This window comes from Lissotriton helveticus, chromosome 1_1 (genome assembly GCF_964261635.1).
Source record: "Lissotriton helveticus chromosome 1_1, aLisHel1.1, whole genome shotgun sequence".
Taxonomy (NCBI): domain Eukaryota; kingdom Metazoa; phylum Chordata; class Amphibia; order Caudata; family Salamandridae; genus Lissotriton; species Lissotriton helveticus.
The window spans coordinates 1,443,011,659-1,443,035,096 of record NC_136057.1 but is presented as its reverse complement, the minus strand read 5'-3'; the positions used below and the strand labels follow the sequence as shown (position 1 = coordinate 1,443,035,096).

At 47.4% G+C, this 23,438-nt stretch overlaps 1 protein-coding gene across 3 annotated transcripts in view; it reads left to right on the top strand.

Annotated features, from left to right (window-relative positions):
• The window catches only part of PALM3 (paralemmin 3), a 163,320-nt gene extending 139,946 nt beyond the window's left edge, over window positions 1–23,374 (top strand). For 2 of the 3 annotated variants that reach the window (XM_078685679.1, XM_078685687.1), the window contains 3 exons: window positions 2,284–2,377; window positions 2,992–3,016; window positions 20,614–23,374. In XM_078685679.1, the coding sequence (XP_078541805.1) occupies window positions 2,284–2,377; window positions 2,992–3,016; window positions 20,614–23,063 (2,569 nt within the window). In that variant the 3' untranslated portion in view covers window positions 23,064–23,374. The remainder of the gene's footprint in view (window positions 1–2,283; window positions 2,378–2,991; window positions 3,017–20,613) is intronic. The other variant, XM_078685681.1, reaches the window with a different exon arrangement.
• The last annotated feature ends 64 nt before the right edge of the window (window positions 23,375–23,438 follow it).

Sequence of the window (23,438 nt, the reverse complement as noted above, 5' to 3'; positions counted from 1 at the left end):
TTACAAAAATGATTCAAAAGCCAAGTAAAAAACCGAACCAGGTAGGTGCTCCAAGAGACGGCGCAGTGCAGGTGCTCAGTGACAGACTAGTGAACGTGCACAGCATTAGCTGTTTGGTTCATGGAGTTAACATTGAAGCTGCAGATTTCTAGGTAACAGTAGGTCTTTGGTTATAGGGCGGGGCGAATTGATTGGTAGAACGCATATTAATTATTTTATATATTTTTATCCGTTTTTAGGATGTATGTGTTTCTATTGCTCTTTTATGATTTTAATTATTCGAAATAAAGAATCCTTGACTGACTGACTGACTGATTGGTAGAACTGAACCTAGACAAAGATGCAGACACAAGGCTGGGGACAACATAGGCTTCTAGAAGAAAGCCGATGAATGGCACGCTGTCAAGCTGCACGCCTAGAGGCAGAGACTGCAAGTAAGATAGGCTGTAATATCCAAGAAACTGCAAGTAGTATATGCTACAAGAGGAAGGTCAAAAGACTGGGTGCAACAAAGGCTGAACGATGAAGGCCAAGAGAGTGTAAGCAACACAGACAGACTGCAAAAGAAAAAGCAGAACGAGCGAGCCCTCTGCTCTGAGAAATTGCACACAAAGCGTGAGCATGGTTAAAAAGAAACACATTAAACCTAGGAATAGTGTACCCTGCAGTTTAGGAGAACAGTACTCATGGCCTGATGATCAAACTGCAATTTGTAGTTTGTTTTGTAGTACTTCAAAACGTACAACAAAATGTATGTTTTGCCTACACTTACATGTGCAAAGATTCCCGCCCAGAGTTCAGATATGTTTCACACACAAGTACAGATTTTAGTAGTAAATGTGTTAGGGACACAGGAGAGTGGGCGGAAAAAGGAGAGACTTACTACTAAAGGCGATGGGGTTAAAGCGCAATAAGAGGGGCTTAGGGAAGGTTAGGGAGGGTTTTAGAGAGGGATGCCACCCACACAAGAGTAAGCCAATTGCATTACTCTAGGGGTGGGGACATGTAACTTACACTTTTGTAATAAGATTACAGACTGGGTTTGTGAATACAAAAAGTAGCAAATTTACTACAAAGCATAAACTTACTCAAAAGTGTAACTTACTTTCATGAATGAGGTCATTAAATAAATGAAAATTGGACTTGGACTCAGATAAGAGAAAAGTGGACTCTGTACTGGAAAAGAAGTGAGAATCAAAGCTGATGTTAAGCAGAATAGCATTTAGAAACTGAAGGAAAGGTGGTTGGGCAGCAATTAGAATAAACTCTCTTAGTAGCCATACTGGGAATTATGGACAAGCTTGGTGGCACTAAAGCAAGCTGCACACTTATCATCTTAGGATCGCAAATTGTAAAAAGAGATATAGCGAAAAAATGGAGGGTCAAAGTGCCTTCCACAATGTAAAAATATAAACAAGGCATTCACCGCAGCTTCGTCCATGAGAAAGCTATCTACAAAGCAAGGTTATGCTCCCAGAAACAAACCAGGATTTGGAGGACATGGCAGGACACAATGTAGTCTGTAGGCAGCTTCTACTCTACTACCCGATTAGAAGATCCCGACTAACACATCACTCGATTACTTGCTACTGTCATACAAGATGTGTAAATGGACTAAATAGATCTATGACATGTATTCTTTTATATTTAAGTCTGACTGTCTGACCTGCTTATGTTCTTGAAAATCAATAACAATTTTCTGAGTAAAAGAGGAAACTGAAGCAAAAAGAAAAAGAACAACCAATCGGTTGTTAGGTCTCAAACTTGGTTGTTGGTACCCTCAATCCTACCAATACATTAACCCTACACACTAACTAAAGATCATCGTAGCCTATACATACATGAATTTCCTTATGGCCAAATTGTTATTTGAACGCAGATTTATATTTAATGTACTTGGCGCAAGCTTTGGTGCCGTCTTGGTTGTGGCCAATGGGAAGCCAACACAGAGGCAACTTTTTTACATCAGACCTCCCTCCATTGGCAGGGAGAGGTCAGAGCAGGAGCCTCAGTACTCTGGAACCTGGAATCACTACTCGGAGAAAAAGAGTGCTTAGCAGACAGGCTGAGGGGGAGATCAGGCATGGTTTGGCAAAACATTTAAGGCAACAGATGTCCGCTGCAGGTCAACAACATGTCTTGCATTCTGATCCAAGATGGCGTCTGGGTTGCTTATCCATCTCTATATATTGTTTCTGTTATGCTTGTCCGTTCAGTCTTGCCTGCGTCTCTGCTCCGCCTTTCCGCCTTATTTGGTCCTAACTGCCACAGTCTCCTTTGCAGTCTGCAGAGCCAAATGAGCCAGCTGGAAAACCACACCTTCAGTTCAGCAGGACCCGTGAAGGCCACGGCACAGTCGCTGGACACTGCTCTCCAGGTAAGCCTGGGCGTGGGGCACTTGCACTTCACAAAATGTCATAACTATGTTCCCTATAGAATCAAAGATGGGTTTTCCAGCGGTTTACCAGTTAAAACACTATTTGCCAGAGTCCCATTACTATTCTTCTGAAAAGACACAGGAGTCCTGTCTAGGTTCGCGCAAGATTCTGTTGAGAGAAAGGACATGACAGCAGTGAGAACAAGATAAACTACTGTACTGGAAGTGAAATTGATCCGGTCAGGGTGAAAGGTAACAGAGCCTGATTGGGTGAGAGATTGTGACATGGTGGGTTGAAGCCAGCTGGTTTGTGATTGGATGGCTTGCCAGGAGCTGACAAGCTAGGGGTTTACGGTGTAGCAGGGGAACTCTCAGGCCATGTTGGGGTTGTAAATGGGGTGAAAGGCCATCAAAACAGTAGAATAGGAAGCCCCGTGAATGAGGTGTTATGGAATTGGGGAATGTGGTGAGGGGGGGCCGACAGAGGGAGAAGTCAGAGAGCCAGATAATAAAGAGGTCAAGGGCATAATAGGGTTAAAGGGGGAAGTGTGGTAGGTTGAGAGATCAAATGCAATGTTCCCATCTCTGATCATATTCGTACTTTTCTGTTTCAGCAGAGCACAGCGACCGACACATCCGGTAAGTTTATTCTTCTAGGCGGTATGAAGTCTTTGTCGCTTTTGGCAGTATGCATAGATGTTTTTTGCTGCTCCCTCCATTGTTTCTGTCAATTCTACTACGATGATGCCGATTTTTTTCGGCCATTTTACTAGAAAAGACCTCCATTTTCTTGGAGAATGTAGGGAAGTAAGTGTCCAGAATTACTTTCAGATGTGGCAGTGTAGGAGAAAGTGTCGTGCAGCCTCTACTTCTCCCGGGTAACTGTTCTGATAAATGCAATCCTCTGAGTTTGTGATCCCATCTGTGCAGGTTAGTCTCTGTTGCCACTTTGGGGTCACTAGTTCTGTATTTGGTCTTTGCCTGTGTGTTGTGTGCCACCATAGTGAAATATTGGGAATGCCGTTTATTCGCAGTGGTCTTAGAATTGCAGCTTCTTGTGGTTGCCTCGGGGTTGCCTCCAAGCACATTGTACATCTATGGGTCTGTTCCAGGTCTAGGCAAGTTCAACCTCATGTTTGTGGTTTCCTATCTTAGCAGTCTATAGGCAGATGCCCCTGAGGGACCGAAGGCTGTTAGGCAGCCTTTCAGGAATTCATGGGAGAGTTTTGCTACTTCGTTTTTCATCCACTGGTAGTGGAGTGCATTCGTCTCACTGAAGTGGCAGCGGAATGAATAAGTTGTTTCTTCATTTTGAGCAACAGGGAACATCTCTCCATTTCTGTTCTGTGGCCATCATCTGGCGTTCTGTGCACACAGAGAGCTTGTTTATAGAACTGCAGGTGCACCGTTTCTGTAGGGGATGGGCCCTATTCTGTATACTCTGTTTTAGTGCTAGGCCCCACAATTTACTCTCATAAAGAACGATTGGGGACATGATGCTGGCAGACATTTTTAATACTAATATTCTTGGTGGATTGAAGTATGATAAATGTTTCTTTATGGCATAACAAGAAAGGACTTTTGCTTTAAATAGCCGCAACGCCAGTATAAAACTTCAATATATGCTTATTATGTACCCAATTTGTGCATCAATAGCAAATAATTTGAACTTGCTTCTGTTGCTCTTTGATTTCTTCTGGAAAGTCATAAATCTGTTTTTTAAGTGTGTGCTTAAGTTTATTTCCAGAGCCTGTGTTCCCCAGTATTCTTCCAGGAGGTTACGATTGTGCTACGGCTCTTCTTAGGTGGGCACTATGATCAGTAGTTTATCTGCACGTGTTGATCTTTGAAAGAAGTGGTAACGTTTAACACTAACCCCAATTTTCAGCAAGTGAGCACGTTTGACTGGTTCATGGAGGTTTCAAGAGACTGTCTCCTCTCGAGTTCAAAAGTGTGGTTTACAAAAATGTTGAATATGAGTTTGTTAAAAAAGCTTAAGTTTCGAAATGGCACTCATAAAATATTCTGTGCCAGCGAAAAAGCTTGACCCACCCCTGGAGAAATGGAGTTACAGCTGCCCTAAAATAAGTTTGAGAAGACGGTGGTAAAAATTTCATTTTTGCACAATTTCTCTAAATAAAATGTCTAAAAAGCCATAGGTAAACAGGTAGTTCAAGAAATCTAATTTTAACTGGACTATCATTTACTATGGGTTCAATCTACAATTGTACATTTTCTTTCCTTTCAGTTCCATTACATCTCTATGCAAGGGTCAACCTTTGCCTAAGCTGGGCACTGTCTTTCCTTTGGTGGCCCCAAAACACCTGTTATTTAAAGCACTTAGAAATGGCCAAATTGTATGAAGCGCTACATAACAAAAATAATGACATTGCACATAAATGGGTCCAACTAGCACAGCGTTCAAAAGGCGGCGCAGGCTTGTTTGCAGTGATCGCATTACTCCCCCAGGAATTCAACACCCACTGCAGTCTCTCCATTCACCTTTTTACCCCTCTTCCAAGGTGACACTTCATTTAATAATGCAGCAATGCGAAGCTATATATATTCCTCTTTTAAACTTGCTACTCTGTCCCTGTTGATGCATTCTTCATTTCCTAAGTTTATGGAAATCTTTGGTGGGCGAATTGTTATTAATTTAAAACATGTGCTTTTGGCTGAAACGTTTAATATCTGATCCTCCTGCAGCTGGTGCACGTGGACAGGGTCCTATCGTTTATCAGGCAGATCATACTTTTAAAGGCGTATGTGGAAAGATTGAGAATCATGTGTTTTATGGAGAGGGGGTGCTTATCCTCATTTCTGAAACCAAGATTCCGCCAAAGGCAAGACATGGCCTTGAGGCAAAAACAAAAAAGTTAAAATAGTCTCCCCGAAGGGTCTTCCTAATCTTTACATCTCCCTGAAATGGGACATAAGTCTGAAATATTGACTACCCCAGGGAGTAGCTCACATTACAAACGGAATCATCCTTTGCTGCTTTCATTATACATTATTTTTAATAAGCTACTGAATGGGACATGTGTTTGCGAGCCATATATTTTGAATGGTTGAGTTGGCCCTGTCAGGATTTGCCCCAGAGTTGCTGGTTGCACTCTGCAGCAGTTAACCCTCTGAGCTAGCTTCCCATCCCTTGTCCGGTGACTCCAAAATGCCTAGAATTACCAAACGTAAACCAGGGATAGCATTCCACTCAGTGTGGGTCCCATCTTTTTATGGATGGCTCATGAAATGCCAGGAATCTCACCAAAGATGCCAGGAGCAGTGGCCAGTCATCACACTCCCTCGCACATACACACACACACACACACACACACACTCATTCACACATAGATAGACCCCAATCAAGGGCCAAAGGACTGACCGGGGCTCCCGGACTCCACCCCCTGGGATGACCCTGTTTAGGACATCCCTCCAGTAAACTGTGGCATGAGCATGAATTAGGCTCAGGAGCAAATACATTCCCCACAAGTTGAAATGTGCAGTCAGTTCACTTTTGTCCTTACCCTAAACGTTGTAGTGTCAGAACACAGCCTTAAGCCCTTGTGCTCACTGTAGCGCATTTCAGCGGCTTGGTACCGGCCGAAGGTGGAGGCCCAGGGGCGTATCTTGGTCAGTAAGATTTGGAGGGGTGTGAGAATCAGATTTTCCGACCATCATAGTGGCATATAATGTTCAAATAAATTATATGACAAGCAGGGCATATGAGTGAGGCTTAAGAGGCAGTGAAAGGGAGAGGAATGCGGATAAAAAAGGAGTACTAAATGAGAGAAGCACAATATTTTGTATAAGAAACATTGTTTAGGACTCTCAAAACAGATATGAGAGAGGGTGCGTGTGTTTTTGTCAGTGTATGTATGCAAAAATCCCAGGTGAAATCCGACAGACACCTTACCCGACTGAAAGCACCTGTACCCAACAATTCATCTGAAATTACATTTATTAGGGGGGTGTAACACCTCAAACCCCCCCCCCCCCGCCCCGAAGCTAATCCCCTGTGGAAGCCGTGGGACTCAGTTGCTGCTCCTCCACTGGTCACAGGGAGACGATAGGACTGGAGCCACCCACATCTGTAGTGTGCACGGCCACCCTGGCCATGCCTCTGCTGATCATTTTCCTCTGCTCCAGATCGAAGTAAGTTTATGTTTAGTCCTATGTGCCAGAATCAGATGCTTTTCAGAAGTCAATCAAGCAAACAATGATTTGCTTTATGTTCTTAACAAGTTTAATGATAAGAGTCTGTGTTATGAAGAAGATATGATCTCTGGTTAGGTGTTTCGAAGGGAAACCTGCATGACTCCTCTGTAAAATGTTACTACGAGCTACTAACCTCAGCATTCTTTGCTTCATAGGACTGAATGAACATTTGCCTATATTACTGTGCACACATATCAATCCCCCTGTAGTTGCAGGGTAGAGGGTTTTCTCATCTTTGTAGATAGCAATAATGCCTTTAGACCACTTGCCCAGGAAGTGTCCTGATGGTAGTGGGATGCTGAAAAGTTGTAGAGCTTCTTCAATTTGTTGTGAGCCGCATGTCAGGACCTTCTTATATATATTATCTGGGCAGCAGGACTTTTTGATTTAAATATGCTTTTTCGCTTTTGCACAGAAGGCCATATTTATCAAGGGTTTGCGTCATGTTTGCACCGCACAAAATGGTGGATGAGTGACGCAAACCCTAATATGCAATTTATCAAGCCCCACAAGGCCACTTCGTGTGGCCCTGCGCAGCTTGATAAATCAGGAGTAACAACGCAGCGCAAATTGCTGTGCTGCGTTACTCTGCCCTGGGAACGTGTTCCATTGGTCTTCCCATGCAACTACCATGGATTTTGACGCATCACAGATTTACCATCATTGATAGACCTGGGAATGTGCCATAAAGATAAGCCTTCTCAGGGGATGCGTGACACAGTGAAATATCTTTATTTCTCCTTCTTTATTCCTTTATGTGTGCTGCATTCTATAGCACGCTTTGAAAGAGGAAAATGCCTTTCAGGATTTTTTTGTATGCAGGATGGTGCCCTTTCATGCACAAAAACAATCCTGCATGCAACACAGGCACCTTTGCACCATGGTGCAAGGGTGCCTGCTTTGGTGCCAGGCAGCTCATTGCGCGCCAGCGCCGGGGAAAGGACAAGAATGCACTGTATTATAATAAATATAGCATATTCCTGCCCTTTCCCTGTCACGCAGCGCAGCGCTTCAAAGTGTTTGCTGCACTACACTGTGTTACAATTACATAAATACACCCCTTAGTATTTAACATTCCTCAGACTCTGGAGGAAGTGATCTAACAAAAAGCAACAGTGCACGACTGCATGATGTGTTTGAGCTCTGCGACCCCGCAAAGAGAGTCTTTTAGAGGATGGTTAATGGAGATCCCGCAGGTCTGATATCACTGAAGGCCAGACACCCTGCCACATCATCCACTTGTCTTGGTGGGGGGGCATATATTTCATTCTGACACCTTGGGGAGCACACGTCAGCCTCCCCAGGAAGGAGTTCGGCAGAATCCCCGCCTGCGAGCAGCCTCGCAGACGCACATTAGTGTTAGCCTCAGATTTAAGGAAACGACAACATGGTTTTTAGGTTAAGACCTGCGTAGGCTGCACTTGCGCAGTCTCGCAGGGGAGATCTTATGTTTAGAGTGTGGGGGGCTTGAACCCGCCCCTCTTCTCCATTGGCTCCAGCCACTGGAGGAGAGGGACGTCACTCCGTTCAAGCCCGGATTCGGGGGGGTGTTTTTTCGTTTCTTTCTCTTTTCCTTCTCTCCTCTTCCCATTGGCTGGAATTTTACCTTCCAGCCAATGGGAAGAGGAGAGAACGAAAAACACGCCCCCGAATCCCAAAATGACAGTGCGTTTCTCCGAGGCATTTCTGCCTCGCCTCGGAGAAACGTGGTGGTGTCATGGCGGAGCTCGCTTGTTTGACTCGCTGCAACCCGACCCCAGCGCCTCTCCCTGAGTTTCCAAAGTCATTCCACCCTGTGTCTGCGTTATTTAAAATACACGGGTGCCTACCCCGTATTTTGCCGAGTTTTGCAATACGGGTGCCCACCTCGTTTGATATCTTAAATTACAGCAGGTGCCCACCCCGCTTTTCATCTTCATCCTTGAGGGAGCTTACCCCTCATTCTCTGCTGTTTGAAAATCACCACCGCAACCCGGAAGTGTCCCTGCCCGGGGGTGGAGCTACGCGCCCTCCGAGCCGGCCGTCGCCGCGAGAAAAGAAGTTGCCGGCGAGAGGGAGTACGGGAGCCTACCCCGCCTCCCAGTACGTCCGGTGCCGAAGGAGAGGTGCAGCCGCCAGCGACGCTCCGGTGAAGGAGAGCCCCGCCCGCAGCACCCTGAATCTGCCGAGGCTCCCGCAAGAAGTCGAGAGCTCCGGCAGACTGAGGAGACAGCCAGCGTCCCCCGCCGCCTCCAGGAAGTAGTCCGGTGAGTGGAGCTGCCAGGGAGGAGGGGGGCGCGAGAGCGAGGCACAGCGTCGGAGTCCCTTTCTGAAGCGGGACTCCCATGCGCATGGGGGTATTTGTTTAGAGCCCATGGGGCCCTGCCAATGAAAGGGGCATTCTTGCTATTTCGAGTCCCCCGAGCGGGACTCCAACGACGGAGGCATTTGTGTAGTTAGCGCCCGTGTCTGCTCCGGTATGGGTTTAAAGGTCCTGGCTGGTGAGATTCTCGATGGCGGTCTCCCCTGCTCCCATCCAGTGTAAGGGGTCCTCATCCCACGAGTAGCGGCAGAAGTCACAGAACAGTGGCCACCTCAGGCGCTGCCTCGCAGGGCATCCTCCAGCCACCGAGAGCAGTTGCTGCGGGACGCAGGCTGGAGTAGGTCCCTCCTGCAGCGAGCAGAAGGGGATGTTGACTGGCCTCCCTGCACATGGGCTTCTGCTGGCAGACTTCCGGCACGCGGACCCTGCTGCACACGCAGTTTCTTCAAAAAGACTCCTGCACCCGTCCCCTGTATCCGGGCACAACAGTCCCTGCACACGGCTGCTCCTTCCCTGTGGATCCCCGGCCCACACTCCCCTGAGCCCCAAGCCTCGGCGGGACACTTTGCCGGATCTGGCACTCAAGTATGGTGTTACGGTGAGTACTGACCACTTGCTTGTTTCAGAAACTTAAATGTGTCTACCAGAGCTGTGTGCTGGTGGCATGTAGTATTAAACGTATGAACGGACTATGAACGTGTATGATGTATGTGTATGTTCCCTCGTTGTGCTTGCTTTCTTGCCCCCTGTTCCCTCATTGTGCTTGCTTTCCTGCCTCCTGTTCCCTTGTTGTGCTTGCTTTCCTGCCCCCTGTTCCCTCGTTGTGCTTGCTTTCCTGCCCTTTGTTCCTTCGTTGTGCTTGTGTGTGGCTCTGTCTGTGTGTGTGTGTGTGTGTGTATGGCTCTGTCTGTGTGTGTGGCTCTGTGTGTGTGTGTGTGTGTGTGTCTCTGTGTGTGTGTGTGGCTCTGTGTGTGTGTGTGGCTCTGTGTGTGTGTGTGTGGCTCTGTGTGTGTGTGTGTGGCTCTGTGTGTGTGTGGCTCTGTGTGTGTGTATGTGGCTCTGTGTGTGTGTGTGTGGCTCGTTGTGCTTGCTTTTCTGCCCCTGTTCCCTCGTTGGGCTTGCTTTTCTGTTCCCTCGTTGTGCTTGCTTTCCTGACCCCTGTTCCCTCGTTGGGTTTGCTTTCCTGCCCGTTCCCTCATTGTGCTTGCTTTCCTGCCCCCCTGTTTCCTCGTTGTGCTTGCTTTCCTGCCCCTTGTTCCCTCATTGTGCTTGTGTGTGGCTCTGTCTGTCTGTGTGTGTGTGGGGGGGCTCTGTCTGTGGGGGGGGCTCGGTCTGTGTGTGTGGCTCTGTGTGTGTGTGTGTGTGGCTCTGTGTGTGTGGCTCTGTGTGTGTGTATGTGTGGCTCTGTGTGTGTGTGACTCTGTGTTTAAATCTTGCTTTCCCCATTTGCTCTTGTTTCTTTGTTTTAATCTTCCTCCTCGTATATAATCAGAATAGAGCCCAATGTGGTGCTCCTCGAAGTAGAGAGTAGGCGATGTGAGAGGATGAGGCAGGGTAGGGTGGGCGAGTACTCTCCAGCAGAGCTAGGGGCAGGAATGCAGCCCTGGGATCCGAATAGGCAGCACCTGATGCGTAGATAGCGCCCACCACCACCACCACCACATCCACCACCACCACATCCACCACCACATCCACCACCACCACATCCACCACCACCACATCCACCACCACCATCACATCCACCACCATCACATCCACCACCACCACCATCACATCCACCACCACCACCATCACATCCACCACCACCACATCCACCACCACCACCACATCCACCACCACCACCACATCCACCACCACCACATCCACCACCACATCCACCACCACCACATCCACCACCACCACATCCACCACCACCACATCCACCACCACCACCACATCACCACATCTACCACCACATCATCCACCACCACAACATCCACCATATCCACCACCACCACCACATCCACCACCACCACCACATCCACCACCACCACCACATCCACCACCACCACCACCACCACCACCACCACATCCACCACCACCACCACCACCACCACCACATCCACCACCACCACCACATCCACCACCACCACCACATCCACCACCACATCCACGAGCTCCATGTGTTTGTGTGTGGCTCTGTTTGTGTGTGTGGATGCAAATGCAATAGGTCTCGCATTTGCGAGAGATTAAGCTATTGGCATTGTAAATTATTTATTAATTTATTTTATTTAGAAGTTTTCTATAGCGCTAACAAGACCCGAAGGTAGCAGAGCGCTTTACAGTAAAAGGAATGAAAAGGTGAACAACAAGACACGTAACAAGTAAAGGCGATCAACGAAAGACAATTTGGAAGGAGGAAAAGTTCGTACAGTAAGACTTCTTGGTAATCGGATACAGAGATACCACATAGTTCTGGGGATGCTTGCTGATCCTAGTTACCCACGACATAGGGAACGGATAAGGAACAAGGATTTGAGTTGGCTCTTGAATTCCGCATTGGACGGTATGGTTCTGATGTGCGGGGGGATGGAGTTCCATATTTTGGGGGCATTTCCTGTGAAGGAGCGATCCGCAGTTTTCTTCTTTCTGGTTTTTGGTAGGATGAGCAGCAGGGAGTTAGAGCTTCTCAAATTTCTAGCTTGGCCTGCTTTTTTGAGCTTGTTTGCCAAGTATTCTGGTTTTCCGGTATGGAGGGCCTTGTGGGTTAGGCAGGCCGTTCTGAAGGTACTACGCATTTCCACAGGGAGACATTCGAGTTCTTTGAGTGCTGGGGAGATGTGGTCAGATTTTTTGCATCCTGTGATCATTCTCGCTGCCGCATGCAGTGTTGTTTTTAGTGGGGCCAGGTGCGATTTGGGGATGCCTGTTAGGATTGAATTCCCATAGTCCAGTCTTGATAGAACTAGAGATTGCGTGGCTAGTTTGAGGTCCTTGTTGGGAATGAAAGGTTTGATTTTGTTCAGAAGTCTGAGGTTAAAGAATGCACTTTTTGCCGAGTTCTTAATGTGGTTTGTCAAGGTTAGTTTGGGGTCTAGGGTGAAACCCAGAGATTTTACTGAGTCAGCTAGCGTGAGAGTACCTTTAAGAGCATCCATCGACTTCAGACACTCGATGATTTGAGGGTTGTCTTCTTTGATCGAGATGAGAAGAGTTTCAGTCTTGTCGGGATTGAGTTTCAGGTGATTCTTTGTCAGCCAATCTTGAACATCATTTAGGACATCATTTAGTCTGTGGATGTCATTAACAGAAGAGGTTTCCAGGTAGATCTGCGTGTCATCCGCGTAGAGGTGGAAGTGGATGTTGGCATTCCTGAGTAGTTTGGCGAGCGGTTCCATATAGATGTTGAAGAGCTGAGGAGAAAGTACTGATCCTTGGGGGACAACCTTGTTGACTTGCTGGGTTTCGGAGGTGAAGTTCTTCATTTTTATTATTTGCGAGCGGTTATGTAGAAAGGAGGAAAACCACTTGAGAACTACCTCGCCGAGGCCAGCTCTTACTTGCAGAGTCTTGATGAGGAGCTTATGGTCCAGCGTGTCGAAAGTTGCAGATAGATCAAGGAGTATGAGGAGGCAGCACTTGTCTGCGTCAAGAGAACCATGAATGTCGTCTATGATGTTCAGCATCGCGGTTTCTGTGCTGCGGCCTTGTCTGAAGCCGGATTGGAGGGGGTCCAGGAGATTGATGTTGTCCAGATGATGCGTCAATTGCAGGAGTACGCAGCGTTCCAGTGTTTTAGCGAGCAGAGGGAGGTTAGATATCGGTCTAAAATTGTTCAAGTCAATTGAGTCAAGACCGGGTTTTTTCAGCAAAGGGGTGACTTGTCCCATTTTTAGACAATCGGGGACCACTCCGCTTTGTAAGGAGCTGTTTATGATTTTGCCCCAGATAGGTGCTAAGGTGAGCTTCATTTTTTTGATTAGTGAGGGAGGAATGGGGTCTGAGATGTGTGCTGATGGTTTGGAGGTCGAGATCAACGAGATTATCTGTTTCCTGCACGGGGCGAAAGCTTAGCCAAAGGAGAGGAGAGGAGCCGGATGGAAGGGCCTCTGGGATAGCCGAGTTGCTCTTCTGGAGGTGTGAGTTGTTGATGTCTAGAGATAATTCGATTTTTAAGACGTTATCGTTGAAGAAGCTGGCGAAGTTATCGAATAGTTCTTCGGACGCCTGCAGGGGTGGGGGCAGAGGCTTGGATGTTTGATGTCCGATTATGTTGTAGAGCTCCTTCAGTCTGTTTTTGGAATTGGCTAGAGCCTCTCGGAAGAAGCTGGATTTCTTGTTTTTTATATGGTTGTTATACTTCCTACGAGCTGTTTTTAGTTGTAAGCGAAGGATGGCGGTTGGGTTGTTTCTCCACTTTCTTTCTTTGGCTCTCAGGATTCTTCTTTCTGCGTTGAGGTCCGCGTTGAACCAGGTTCTAGATTGGGTGGCACAGCTTCTTTTGAGCTTTAGAGGAGCTAGATTGTCGAGAATGGAGACTAGCTCGGAGTTATAGTGGTCGATGAGATCATTGGTCGAGAGGTGCAGAGAGTTGTCTGGAAGAAGTGAACTTAGCTGCCCTTCTAGGATCTCTTGGGGTACTTGGGAGAGGTTTCTCGACCATTTAGGGGGGTCTTGAGGAGGTTTAAGCGGGATGGTGGGGTGATTGATGTGAAATAAGATCATATGATGATCTGACCAGTCAACGGGAAGTATGTGGTTGACCGTGATTGAATTCTTTTGTGCAATGATGGTGTCCAGTGTGGCTCCTTTTTAATGTGTCTCCTCAGTACAGTGTTGAGTAAGGTTGTTATCAGCGAGGAGGCTGGATAGCGATCTGATTAGAGGGTTATGAGTTTCGTTCCACCGGAGATTCAAGTCACCAAGAATTAAGTTTTAGGAATCGCCGAGTGCGTCTTGTGCAATCAGGTTGGATAGTTGTTCTCCAAGCTCATTGTTTCTGCCCGGGGGGTGATAGAGTAGGTGGCACAGTAGAGAGTCGTTGTCTTTGGTCTTGAGGACAGCGGATAGACATTCAAATGAGTCGTACTCGAAGGAGGAGGTTTCTGTGATGCTCCAGCTGTCCTTGTGGATGATAGCGACCCCACCTCCTCGTTGTTCTATCCTGTCTTTGGAGATGAGGGAGAAACCAGGTGGAACCAGCATGTCTAGGCAGGGAGGAGATGTCTTATTTAGCCAGGTCTCAGTGAGGAACGCAACGTCAATGTCATGGGTGAGGATAGCTTCGGCTAAGTCCGTTGCGTGTAGTGAGGCCGATCTGCAATTGATTAGGAGGCAGTTGGTGATTTTCTCCCGATTGCTGGTGGTTTTGTCTTTAGCCTCTCTAGGTATAGCGGTGAGGACTGGTAATCTCTGTCGTTTGAAAGTGGGTAGATCTTTCCGGTGACCTGTGATTACTTGGATTTTGGATTTAGGTGAATCTGAAATGGGAGAGTCGTAGGTACCGGCTAGTAAGGCTGCTTCCCTGTCTGACATAGGAGCTTCTGATCTAAGCGGCCTGGAGGTCAGGTGTTTTGAGCCCGCTAGGGTGGAAGATGAGATTGAGGTCAAGGGCCTGGTGCATGGGGCTCTGGTTGATTCGGATTTTTTAGGACTGGAACCCAGGACCTTGGGATAGGGATCGATAGGCTGGGCACTGAGGGCTTCTGTGGGCCCCTGGGTGATGTTGGCGTTGGCGAGGAGGGGGGTTCGGGGAGGGGGTTTGTGGGGATTACAGGCTATACCGAGGTTAAAGAGGATTTCTATTAAGCCTTGGGTGATAGTGTCAACCTGGTTTTCAAGGGCTGTGAGCTGCATTGTTATGGAATCAAGGGAGGGGTTTTGGGCATCTGGAGTGGGGCCGAGCGGGTTATGGTTCGAGAGGATGGGTTGGGAGATAGGGATCGGGGTAGAGGGCGGGGGAGGGGTGGGGAGAGGGCTAGGAGGAGGTTTAGACATGGGAGAGATAGGGAGAGGGACAGGAGGAGGATTAGACAGGGGAGGTTTGAGAGTTGGGGGGAGACTCGAGGGGAGGCTCGTTGGCTGGGGGCTGCCTGTTGACAGGGAGGTGTTTGTCGTAGGAGGTGGTCGGTGGCTGTGGCTGGGGGAGGTGAGGTGGTTGGAGGGAGGGGTAGGGGGTGAGAATTGAGTTTCCTGTTGGTGGTGGATGGCTGAGCGTGGGGGATGAGATATGGCGGGGGGAGGGGGAGCCTGTCGGGCTGTGTATGGATCGAGAAGGGGCGTGTCGAGGTCTTCTCTGTTAACTAGGGGAGTGGTCGGTGAGGGCGTTGAGGCGAGGTGAGGAGGGGTAGGGAGGGCTGACCTAAGTGAGGGAAATAGGGAGTCGAAAGCTTCCAGGTTCTCATTGTTGGCTTGGAGGAGGACTGTGCCATTGGTGAAGATAGTCACGGTTGTATAGCCTCTACCAACTGATCTGAACGGGAGAATCGCGGTTAATTTGCAGCTATGAGGAGTGGAGGTAGTTTTGGCGATGAACATCGGCGTTCTGATCGTGGAGACCCAATATTCAGGTCTTTCAGTGTGGAATATTAGATCCATCTTCATCGGTCCTTTGGAGGCCGAGTGGTAGATGTCAATGATTAGGGTTTCTTTATGTTTGCGGATGAGTTATTGCTTGAAAGTGCGTCGCAGCTTTGTAGAGAGGAGGGGGGGGGGGGAGCTGATGGTGAAGGAGTTCCGACTGTGAGGTTTGAGGTGGGCAAGTGGGACTGGTGGAGGAGGGGGAGGCTGGTCCCAGGCCATCGTGAGGGTAGTGGAGGGGGGAGCCTGATTAAGTTACGGTGTGGAGCTTGGAGCTTGGGTGGCCCAGAGAGCAGGCGACAGGCTGAATTAGGGTTTTGAGTCAGCGCGGTTCATCAGGACACGAGACTTGGGATCCTGTGGGGCAATGTGTCTGGAGATCAATGGCTGAGGGGTCACTTTGCTAGGCTTGCGGTGTTGAGGGCTTAAGTTCACAGGTAGAGGTAGATCCAGGGCGACAGAAGTCGGGAGCAACCGGTCTAATGTCCTTTCCGGGCAGGCAGCCAGGGTGGCGAACTGTGGGATTCCCGTGGAGCGAGGAGGGTGATGCTCCAAGCAGAGGGGGGTCCTATAGCCCAGGTGATTCTGCTTAGGAGTTTGCAGGTAACCAGTCTCTGATTGACAGTTGAACCCTTGTAAGCTAGCACCATGGGAATGGTGTATGAGGGAGACTCTGATCAGGAGAGGTCCTCCTTGGCCGCCAATTTGAGGACAGGCGTGTAGGTGGTGGTCGAGGCAGGGCAAGAAGACTAGGTGCCTCTGCCGAGATGGAGGGGAGGGGAACTCTTTGCCCCATGTTGTGGATCTCCGATGCAGCCGGTGGCTCGGAAAGGGTGGCAGGAGGCTACCCGTGGGCACCGGTCAGGAGGGGACCTCTCGGGTCGCCTTTTTTTTGGGGGGGGGTCAGGCACGTATGCTGACAAGATAGGGCAAGCGGCCTCTATATCTCCTTATAAATGATGGGAAAAGGACGTCCCGTTGCCCCCCTGTTTGGCGCCCCAAACAAATTTAGCAGCCAGTACCTCACAGCGAGGAAGGAAACGGATCCGGTGAAGGCTCTGGTCAGGCGACGTCCTCTTTGGCCGCCATTTTGAGGTCAGGCACGGGGTCGGCGGCGGGCAACACAGGGATCCGGTGAAGAGACTTTTCTTTTCAGTTCAAAGGTAATCAGGGCTGTAGCTTGGCGCGCACGTAACGGTCGGTACCGTTCTGGGTGGAAGAGGCGGCTCCGGTGGAGGTTCCGGTCAGGCGACGTCTTCTTTGGCCGCCATTTTGAAGACAGGCGGGGGGTCTGTTGCGGCGGGGATCAAGCAGCTCCGGTGAAGGGACTTTTTTCTTTTAATGGCAGTCGGGGCTGTAGCTTGGCGCCCACATAATAGTCAGTGAGCTTACAGGGTGGAAAAAAGCGGCTCCGGTGGGGGCTCCGTTCAGGCGACGTCCTCTTTGGCCACCATTTTGAAGACAGGCGCGGGGATTGGCAGTGGCGGGAGTCACGGAGCTCCGGTGAAGGGACTTTTTTCTTCAGTGTTGAGCGGGCCTGAGGCGTTCATGGTTCCTGGTGCAGGCGCTGATGATGGATCCGGCAGCGGTCGGCGACAAGCGGGTGAGTGTCCTAGCGAGGAAGGCAGAGGGGCGCCGATCACCAGTGAGCGTGATCAGGCGGCAGGACTCTGCTTGCCGATAGCGGGACAGGCTGCACTTAACCGTCTTGGGCTCCGGTCGCGCTCCTGGTGTTGGGCAGCGCTAGGGGGGGCTCTATTTAGGTGGTTTTCAATTGAGCCGGGAGCTCGGTTTCAGAGCTCACTACCCCTGCGGCCATCTTGCTAAATGACAATGCCATTTATTAATCTGTTTTTAAAACCAACACATAAATAAAAAAATTGTCATTTACAATGCCAATAGCTCTAACTTTTGCAAAGGCGAGCCCGTTGCATTGTAAATGCTTGTTCAACTAGAATTTAACATCCCCATGCGTCAAGTTTGCATGCCTGCGATATCAACAATGAACACATGGTGGCAGCAGAATGCCATGCATTATGTTTCCAATGTAGAACATTTCTAGAACCTTTTCACTGCTGACATATTGCTTAGTGAAAGGCATGTATCACTCCCTATCTACGGCACAGCATTATGAAACTCATTAGCACATAGCTGGCTGTAGCCCCACACCGAAACAAGCATTTGCAATGCAGTAGGTTGGGCTCATGAATTAAAGTGCCTTTTGTATCTTTGAGGCATTCAATAAGCAATCATACATGCACTCTGTCGCTCATATTTTCACTCCATTCACCCTCTCCTAATTCATTCTTGTATTCGCCCTCGACACAAGCGCAATAAAACAAACATATGCAAGTTTGATTAAAAGAATATAAGTAGACAAATAAAACATGCTGTCACCTAAACAAAGCGGGCATATGCTTGCAATAACAAAACTAAACAAAGCAGCAAGGGTCCATCTTGACAATGTGTGGTAAATAGTCTATAGTTGTTATAGAGTACCAGTATGGCTGCTACGTTTATAAACAATGTGTTGGCTATCTTAAAATGGTAAAATAAAGATACACTATGGGCAACAGCATTCCATAATGGTCTACTGGTTTAGAGGAAGTGGCCATGTCCGATGTGGCGCACTACCGAACAAATGAGTGGTTAACAACCATATAGCACTGCCTGGAGAGCTGCAGTATTCTTAAGTTCAGCTAATCAAAAGTGCTAATTTCCGTTGTGAGAAAAAAAGGGGGATCCAAAGCCTACACTGAGGGTCTAGACCCACTTGGTCATCAAGGAATACCTCTTTTTAGGAGCACACGATTTCACCCACCAAAGGTGGCATGCTTCGTCATCAGGCTGTGCACCTCGCTGGGCACACCTAACAAATCCGACATAACTTTTAGCAGGGAACTGATAAGGCCTCTGGCCTTTACCAATCTCTTAACACTATGTACAATCCAGGCCCACCCTCCCCCCCCAAATACTGCTTCATACAAATACAATTTCAAAACAAAATAATGCAGGCCCGCTCTGGTGGCATCATGTTTTAAAGTTCAATACGTTTCCAACAGTCTTGCCCAAAGGACCCCTCCAGACAGTACAGCTCTGCAAAATCATTGATCTTTCTGGTGCACAGCCACCTGGCAACTACTAGCCTTCTTGCTTTGCACACACAGGCACCTAATCCCTGCTCCACCTGTCAGCCTGACCATAAGTCCTCTAAAAAGCAACTGTTACCTCAGTAATGTGGTGTATTTCAGTTATATTATCCAGGCTAAAATTTGGGATGCCTGTAGTTTCTTGTATAAATGGTCATATCTATGTACCCTCTTCTCCTCACTTCTCTATTAAATGTAGTGTCTCCAGCAGGGTGTTGTGGTCGGAACTCTAAAGGGACCAGTCACTGTTGAAGACTTTGATCCGCAGATCATCTCTATGGTCACTTTTCTGAGGTTGTTGTCTTTTTGGTGAGCACCGCACGGTGCCTGAGTGGAGCTTTCGCTCTGGGGAAAAAAGCCCTCTGTTATTCCCAGCATTTGAGGCTTCTCTTAAGGCGGTTACGGTGTCAAAGCTTTTCTCAATGTCTAAGAACTTTTAAATTGCAAAATATCTTGCATTGAAGGATCTTATCAGGATAACTGAGTTGTCAACTCGGTTATCTGCGTTATCAATTTCTTCGTAATTTTCGAGGCAGTTGACAAAGAACACGGTTACTGTGTCTGTGAACAGAAAGTTGTTTTTTATCTTATTCAGGGTCGATGCATTCTTTTCAATTATGATGGGACTCTCTGCGGGCATGTTGTTTTTGACAGGGGTTCAAGCTTTGGATTCACCAAGTGGTGATCAATTTTCAGTCAGTAGTTTAGGCTCAAAATGAAGATTGTGATAAAAAATATTTTGTATACAGCACTTCATGAAACACTTTGGCGGGTTCCAAGCATTGAAAGTAATAGTTATGACAATTATCCTTAATGCTACTTTATGTATCTATTATCCACATATCAGATCATCTCATTTTCAAATTACTGGGGTGTCTTCCAAGAGAAAATCCGTTGTCAACTAAAAGTACACTAACCAGGAAGAACTGGAATCAAAGCACCTTTTCTTATGGAAAGGGAGCATTTCCCCACATTCCTAAAGTTCCCTTTCCTTTTACTACCCTCACACGCAGGTTTGCATTACTCTAGGAGTGCGGATTTTCAAATTTTTGGAATTCTCAAAGTATTCCATGAACACACTTGGGATGCTGCAACAGTCCAAACTGTCCAAGATTCCTCAACATCGTTGGTGGTTGCACATGAGTAATTGTGCTTAGTGTAGCGTTACACATGGGAAAATTCTTTACAAAAATGAAATATTGTCCCCAGTGGAAAAAGGCATCTTTTCCCCCACTAATTTTGAGAATAATCATCCCATCCTCGTCGCCAAAATTGTAAAGAATGCACGTAGACATTCTGTGAGTAGACCGTCCTTATTGTAGAATGCCACTGACACCAGTGAGGGCGTCCTCTCAGTACAGAAGCTTAGCCTAACTGTCACCTCAACCGTCACCCATGGCCAAGGTCCTACCAAGGAACGAGTGGATGTCATAGAACACTTGGGTATGGGCTTGGGGCAGGAGAGACAGCGCAAGGCAAGTCGCGAGACCAGAAGAGTAGATACAATGCAGGTAAAGCAATAGCGCAATCACAATAAACATAACACATCTGGTCCCTGGAAAAGAAAAGGTATAAGTCTCTGACCATTTCTAAGGTGGTAATTGGCCAGGAAAGTGATGTGTGCATACCCAAAACATACAACGTTTAGGGGCATCTAGGCCCTGTAACTCCCACTCCCCATCCATAGGAGCAATCGTACTGCCACATAATATTACCTAGTGATGGCGTTATTGTACTTTTGAGCATACAGATTTGGAAATGCAAATTCAAATTTAAAAATGTCCAAGTAAGCGGAAGTTTGTTTTACACATGCAAATGGCTGGACAATCTGGCCTCAGATTCTGATTTTATCCTCAAGAAAGAGGTAATATTAATTAATCTTCCTGTTACTCCTAAATTTATAAGATGGATTGGAAGAGTGGCTGGCCCGTGGGGTGGTACACAAATCTTAGATGAGATAGAAGAGAATGTCTCAGTTGCCTTACTAAGATCTCATTTGTTTTTTCTTTTAGCTCAGTCATCAGTGCACAACAGCGAAAAAGGTGACAACAATACTGTTCGGCCACTTCATGGGGGGACAGCCCAAGAAGAGATTCTTCATGCACAAACCAACGGATTAATGGCTAACTCCTTAGAGAAAGAGCCAATGGCAGAGTTGTCCTTGAAAGAAGCGGAGATTCGAACAAGCTCAATTGTTCATGGACAAATGGATATAGAATCAGAGGGTAAAAACACTGAGAAGCACTTAGAAGCTGCTTCAGCAAACAAGATGGAGATCCATGGAGATCACAGAGAACAAGTCCAGATGGAGAATGGAATAGAGGTTGGAGTAAGCAATAGAAATACAGAGAAGCTTCTTGAAGAGTCCAATAGTCATGTTTTGAACCTAAATGCTCCAGAAATCTGCCTAGATAGACTAATGGAGTCACAAATTGTGTCAGAGTCCACCACAGCATTCTCTGAAGGGAAAACATGCACAGTGGATGTAGATCTTGACAGTACTAGGGCTCATCAACTTCCAGAAGGGAAGGCTGACAATGGGTATATCAGCCTTGTATCAAAAGGTATCACGTTGGGGGCAGCAGAGCCCAGTGCAGGACTGGGTACAGTATTACGAGCTGAGCGAGTCATGATCACAGACGATGGGGAAGAGGTTCTGGTGAAAGCTTTGGAAGGATATGTTTCCAATGATGCTCCACACAACATGGAGTGTCCAGAAGAACCTCTCAAGAGACACACAAAAGGTATTGGAAGTGGCCATTTAGATGTGATGGAGCTTGCTAGCCATGAAACACAACATACCTTTAAGGGAATGGATCACACACAAGCTGTTCAGGAGATCATAAGTGGCAGGTTGCCTGAGCAAACAGACTCTCAGGGTGATCTTCCAGTGGATGCATCAACACTCATGGGACAGGCAGTAGCAGTCCCAGGTAAGATTACCACTTTTGTAGAAGAAACACTATCCACCGTTGGACAAAAGCCAGCAATCTCCATGGTTTCAGAAGATCAAGCGAAAATAACTGTGGAGAAGAAGACGATCTCACTCAAGGGGCAAATTGGAGAACTTCCAGAACAGATTTCAGCATCCGTAGAACAACTGTCATCGATACAAGGGCAAATCCCAAAGTTAACGGCATCAGTTCAAGAGCCAATGTCAAATATTCAGGAATCCATCCAAGAGCACATCTCAGATTTTCAGGCATCAATCCAAGGACAGCTCCCAAGTCTACAGGCATCCATCCAAGAGCCAATATCAAGTCTGCAGTCATCCATACAAGGACATATCCCAAGCCTACAAGCATCTCTCCAAGAGCCCATTTCAGACCTACAAGCATCCATTCAAGGACAGATCCCAAATCTTAAGGCATCCATCGAAGAGCCGGTCTCAAACCTGCAAGCGTCCATGCATAGACAGATCCCAAATCTTCAGGCATCAATTCAAGAGCCAATCTCAAGTCTACAAGCATCCATTCAAGATCCAATATTAACTCTACAGTCATCCATTGGTGGACAGATCCCAAAACTTCAATCATCCATCCAAGAGCCTATCTCAAACGTTGAAGCATTTTTTCAAGAACAGATCCCAAGTCTTCAGGCATCCATCCAAGAGCCAGTCACAAACCTGCAGACATCTATAACAGGACAGATCCCAAATCTTCAGGCTTCCCTGCAAGAACCAATATCAACAATACAGTCATCCATCCAAGAGCAGGCCCCAAGCCTACAGGCAACCATTCAAAAGCCAGTCTCAAACTTAGCAGCATCCATTCAAGGAGAGTTACCAAACCTTCAGACATCTATTAAAGAATCCATTTTAAGTGCGGAATCAACCATCGAAGGACAGTTCTCAGGTCTACAAGCATCTACTCAAGACCGAATCTCAGACCTACATACATCCATTAAAGGAGAGATGCTAAGTCTGGAAACATCCATTCAAGGACAGATCCCAAGTCTTCAGGCATCCATCCAAGAGCCAATCACAAATTTACAGACATCTATCCAAGGACAGATCCAAAATTGTCAGTCATCCATCCAAGAGCCAATTTCAAGTGTACAGTCATCCATCCAGGGACTGATCCCGAGCATCCAGGAGTCTGTTCAAGTACAGACCTCAGGTCTCATGGAAGGAAAAACTTTACAGAACATAACAGGAGACTTTGGACAAGCATTTACTACAGCACATAAGGTTTCTGAGAATATAAGCCCCGAACAGCAGCCTCTCCTTGAAGAGGTGAACCTCTCTGAAATCCCAGCACCCTCTCTCCTGCAGAGCCTTCCACTCAGTAACACGCCTAAAGATGTAATCACAAAACCACTCATTACCAAAGCCCAGGAAGGACCAGAATACACTGCCAACACTGCACAAGCAAGTCCACACAGGAGTACAGCCACTCATGTTGATGGCATAGCTCAAGAGAGGCCCAAGCAGAAGACCTGCCAATGCTGTTCAGTTATGTGAGCACAGAGGGGCCCTCAATGGCCCAAAAATCAGACACAAACTCCCTCTGTGCACTGGCAAAATATACAAACCCCACAATCAAGTCCCTTCACTCCAGCACCTTACCTACAAAGTGCACACAAACCTGGCAGGTCAGAGTACCTTCCCCAAAGCCACTTATGTGTAATCCACATAGACTGTATTAGGACACGAAGCAGCTGGTAGCAAATGCACTGATGTGAAAGCTCACCATGGAATCACACACTGTGAAAAGCATTAATTTATATTGATATTCAAATGTTAATTAAAAAAGCTCTCCAAGAACACTGAAATTGCATTCAACTCTAGCTTTTATTATGGGCAACAGTGGCAGGTGACACATGCTCCACTCCTATT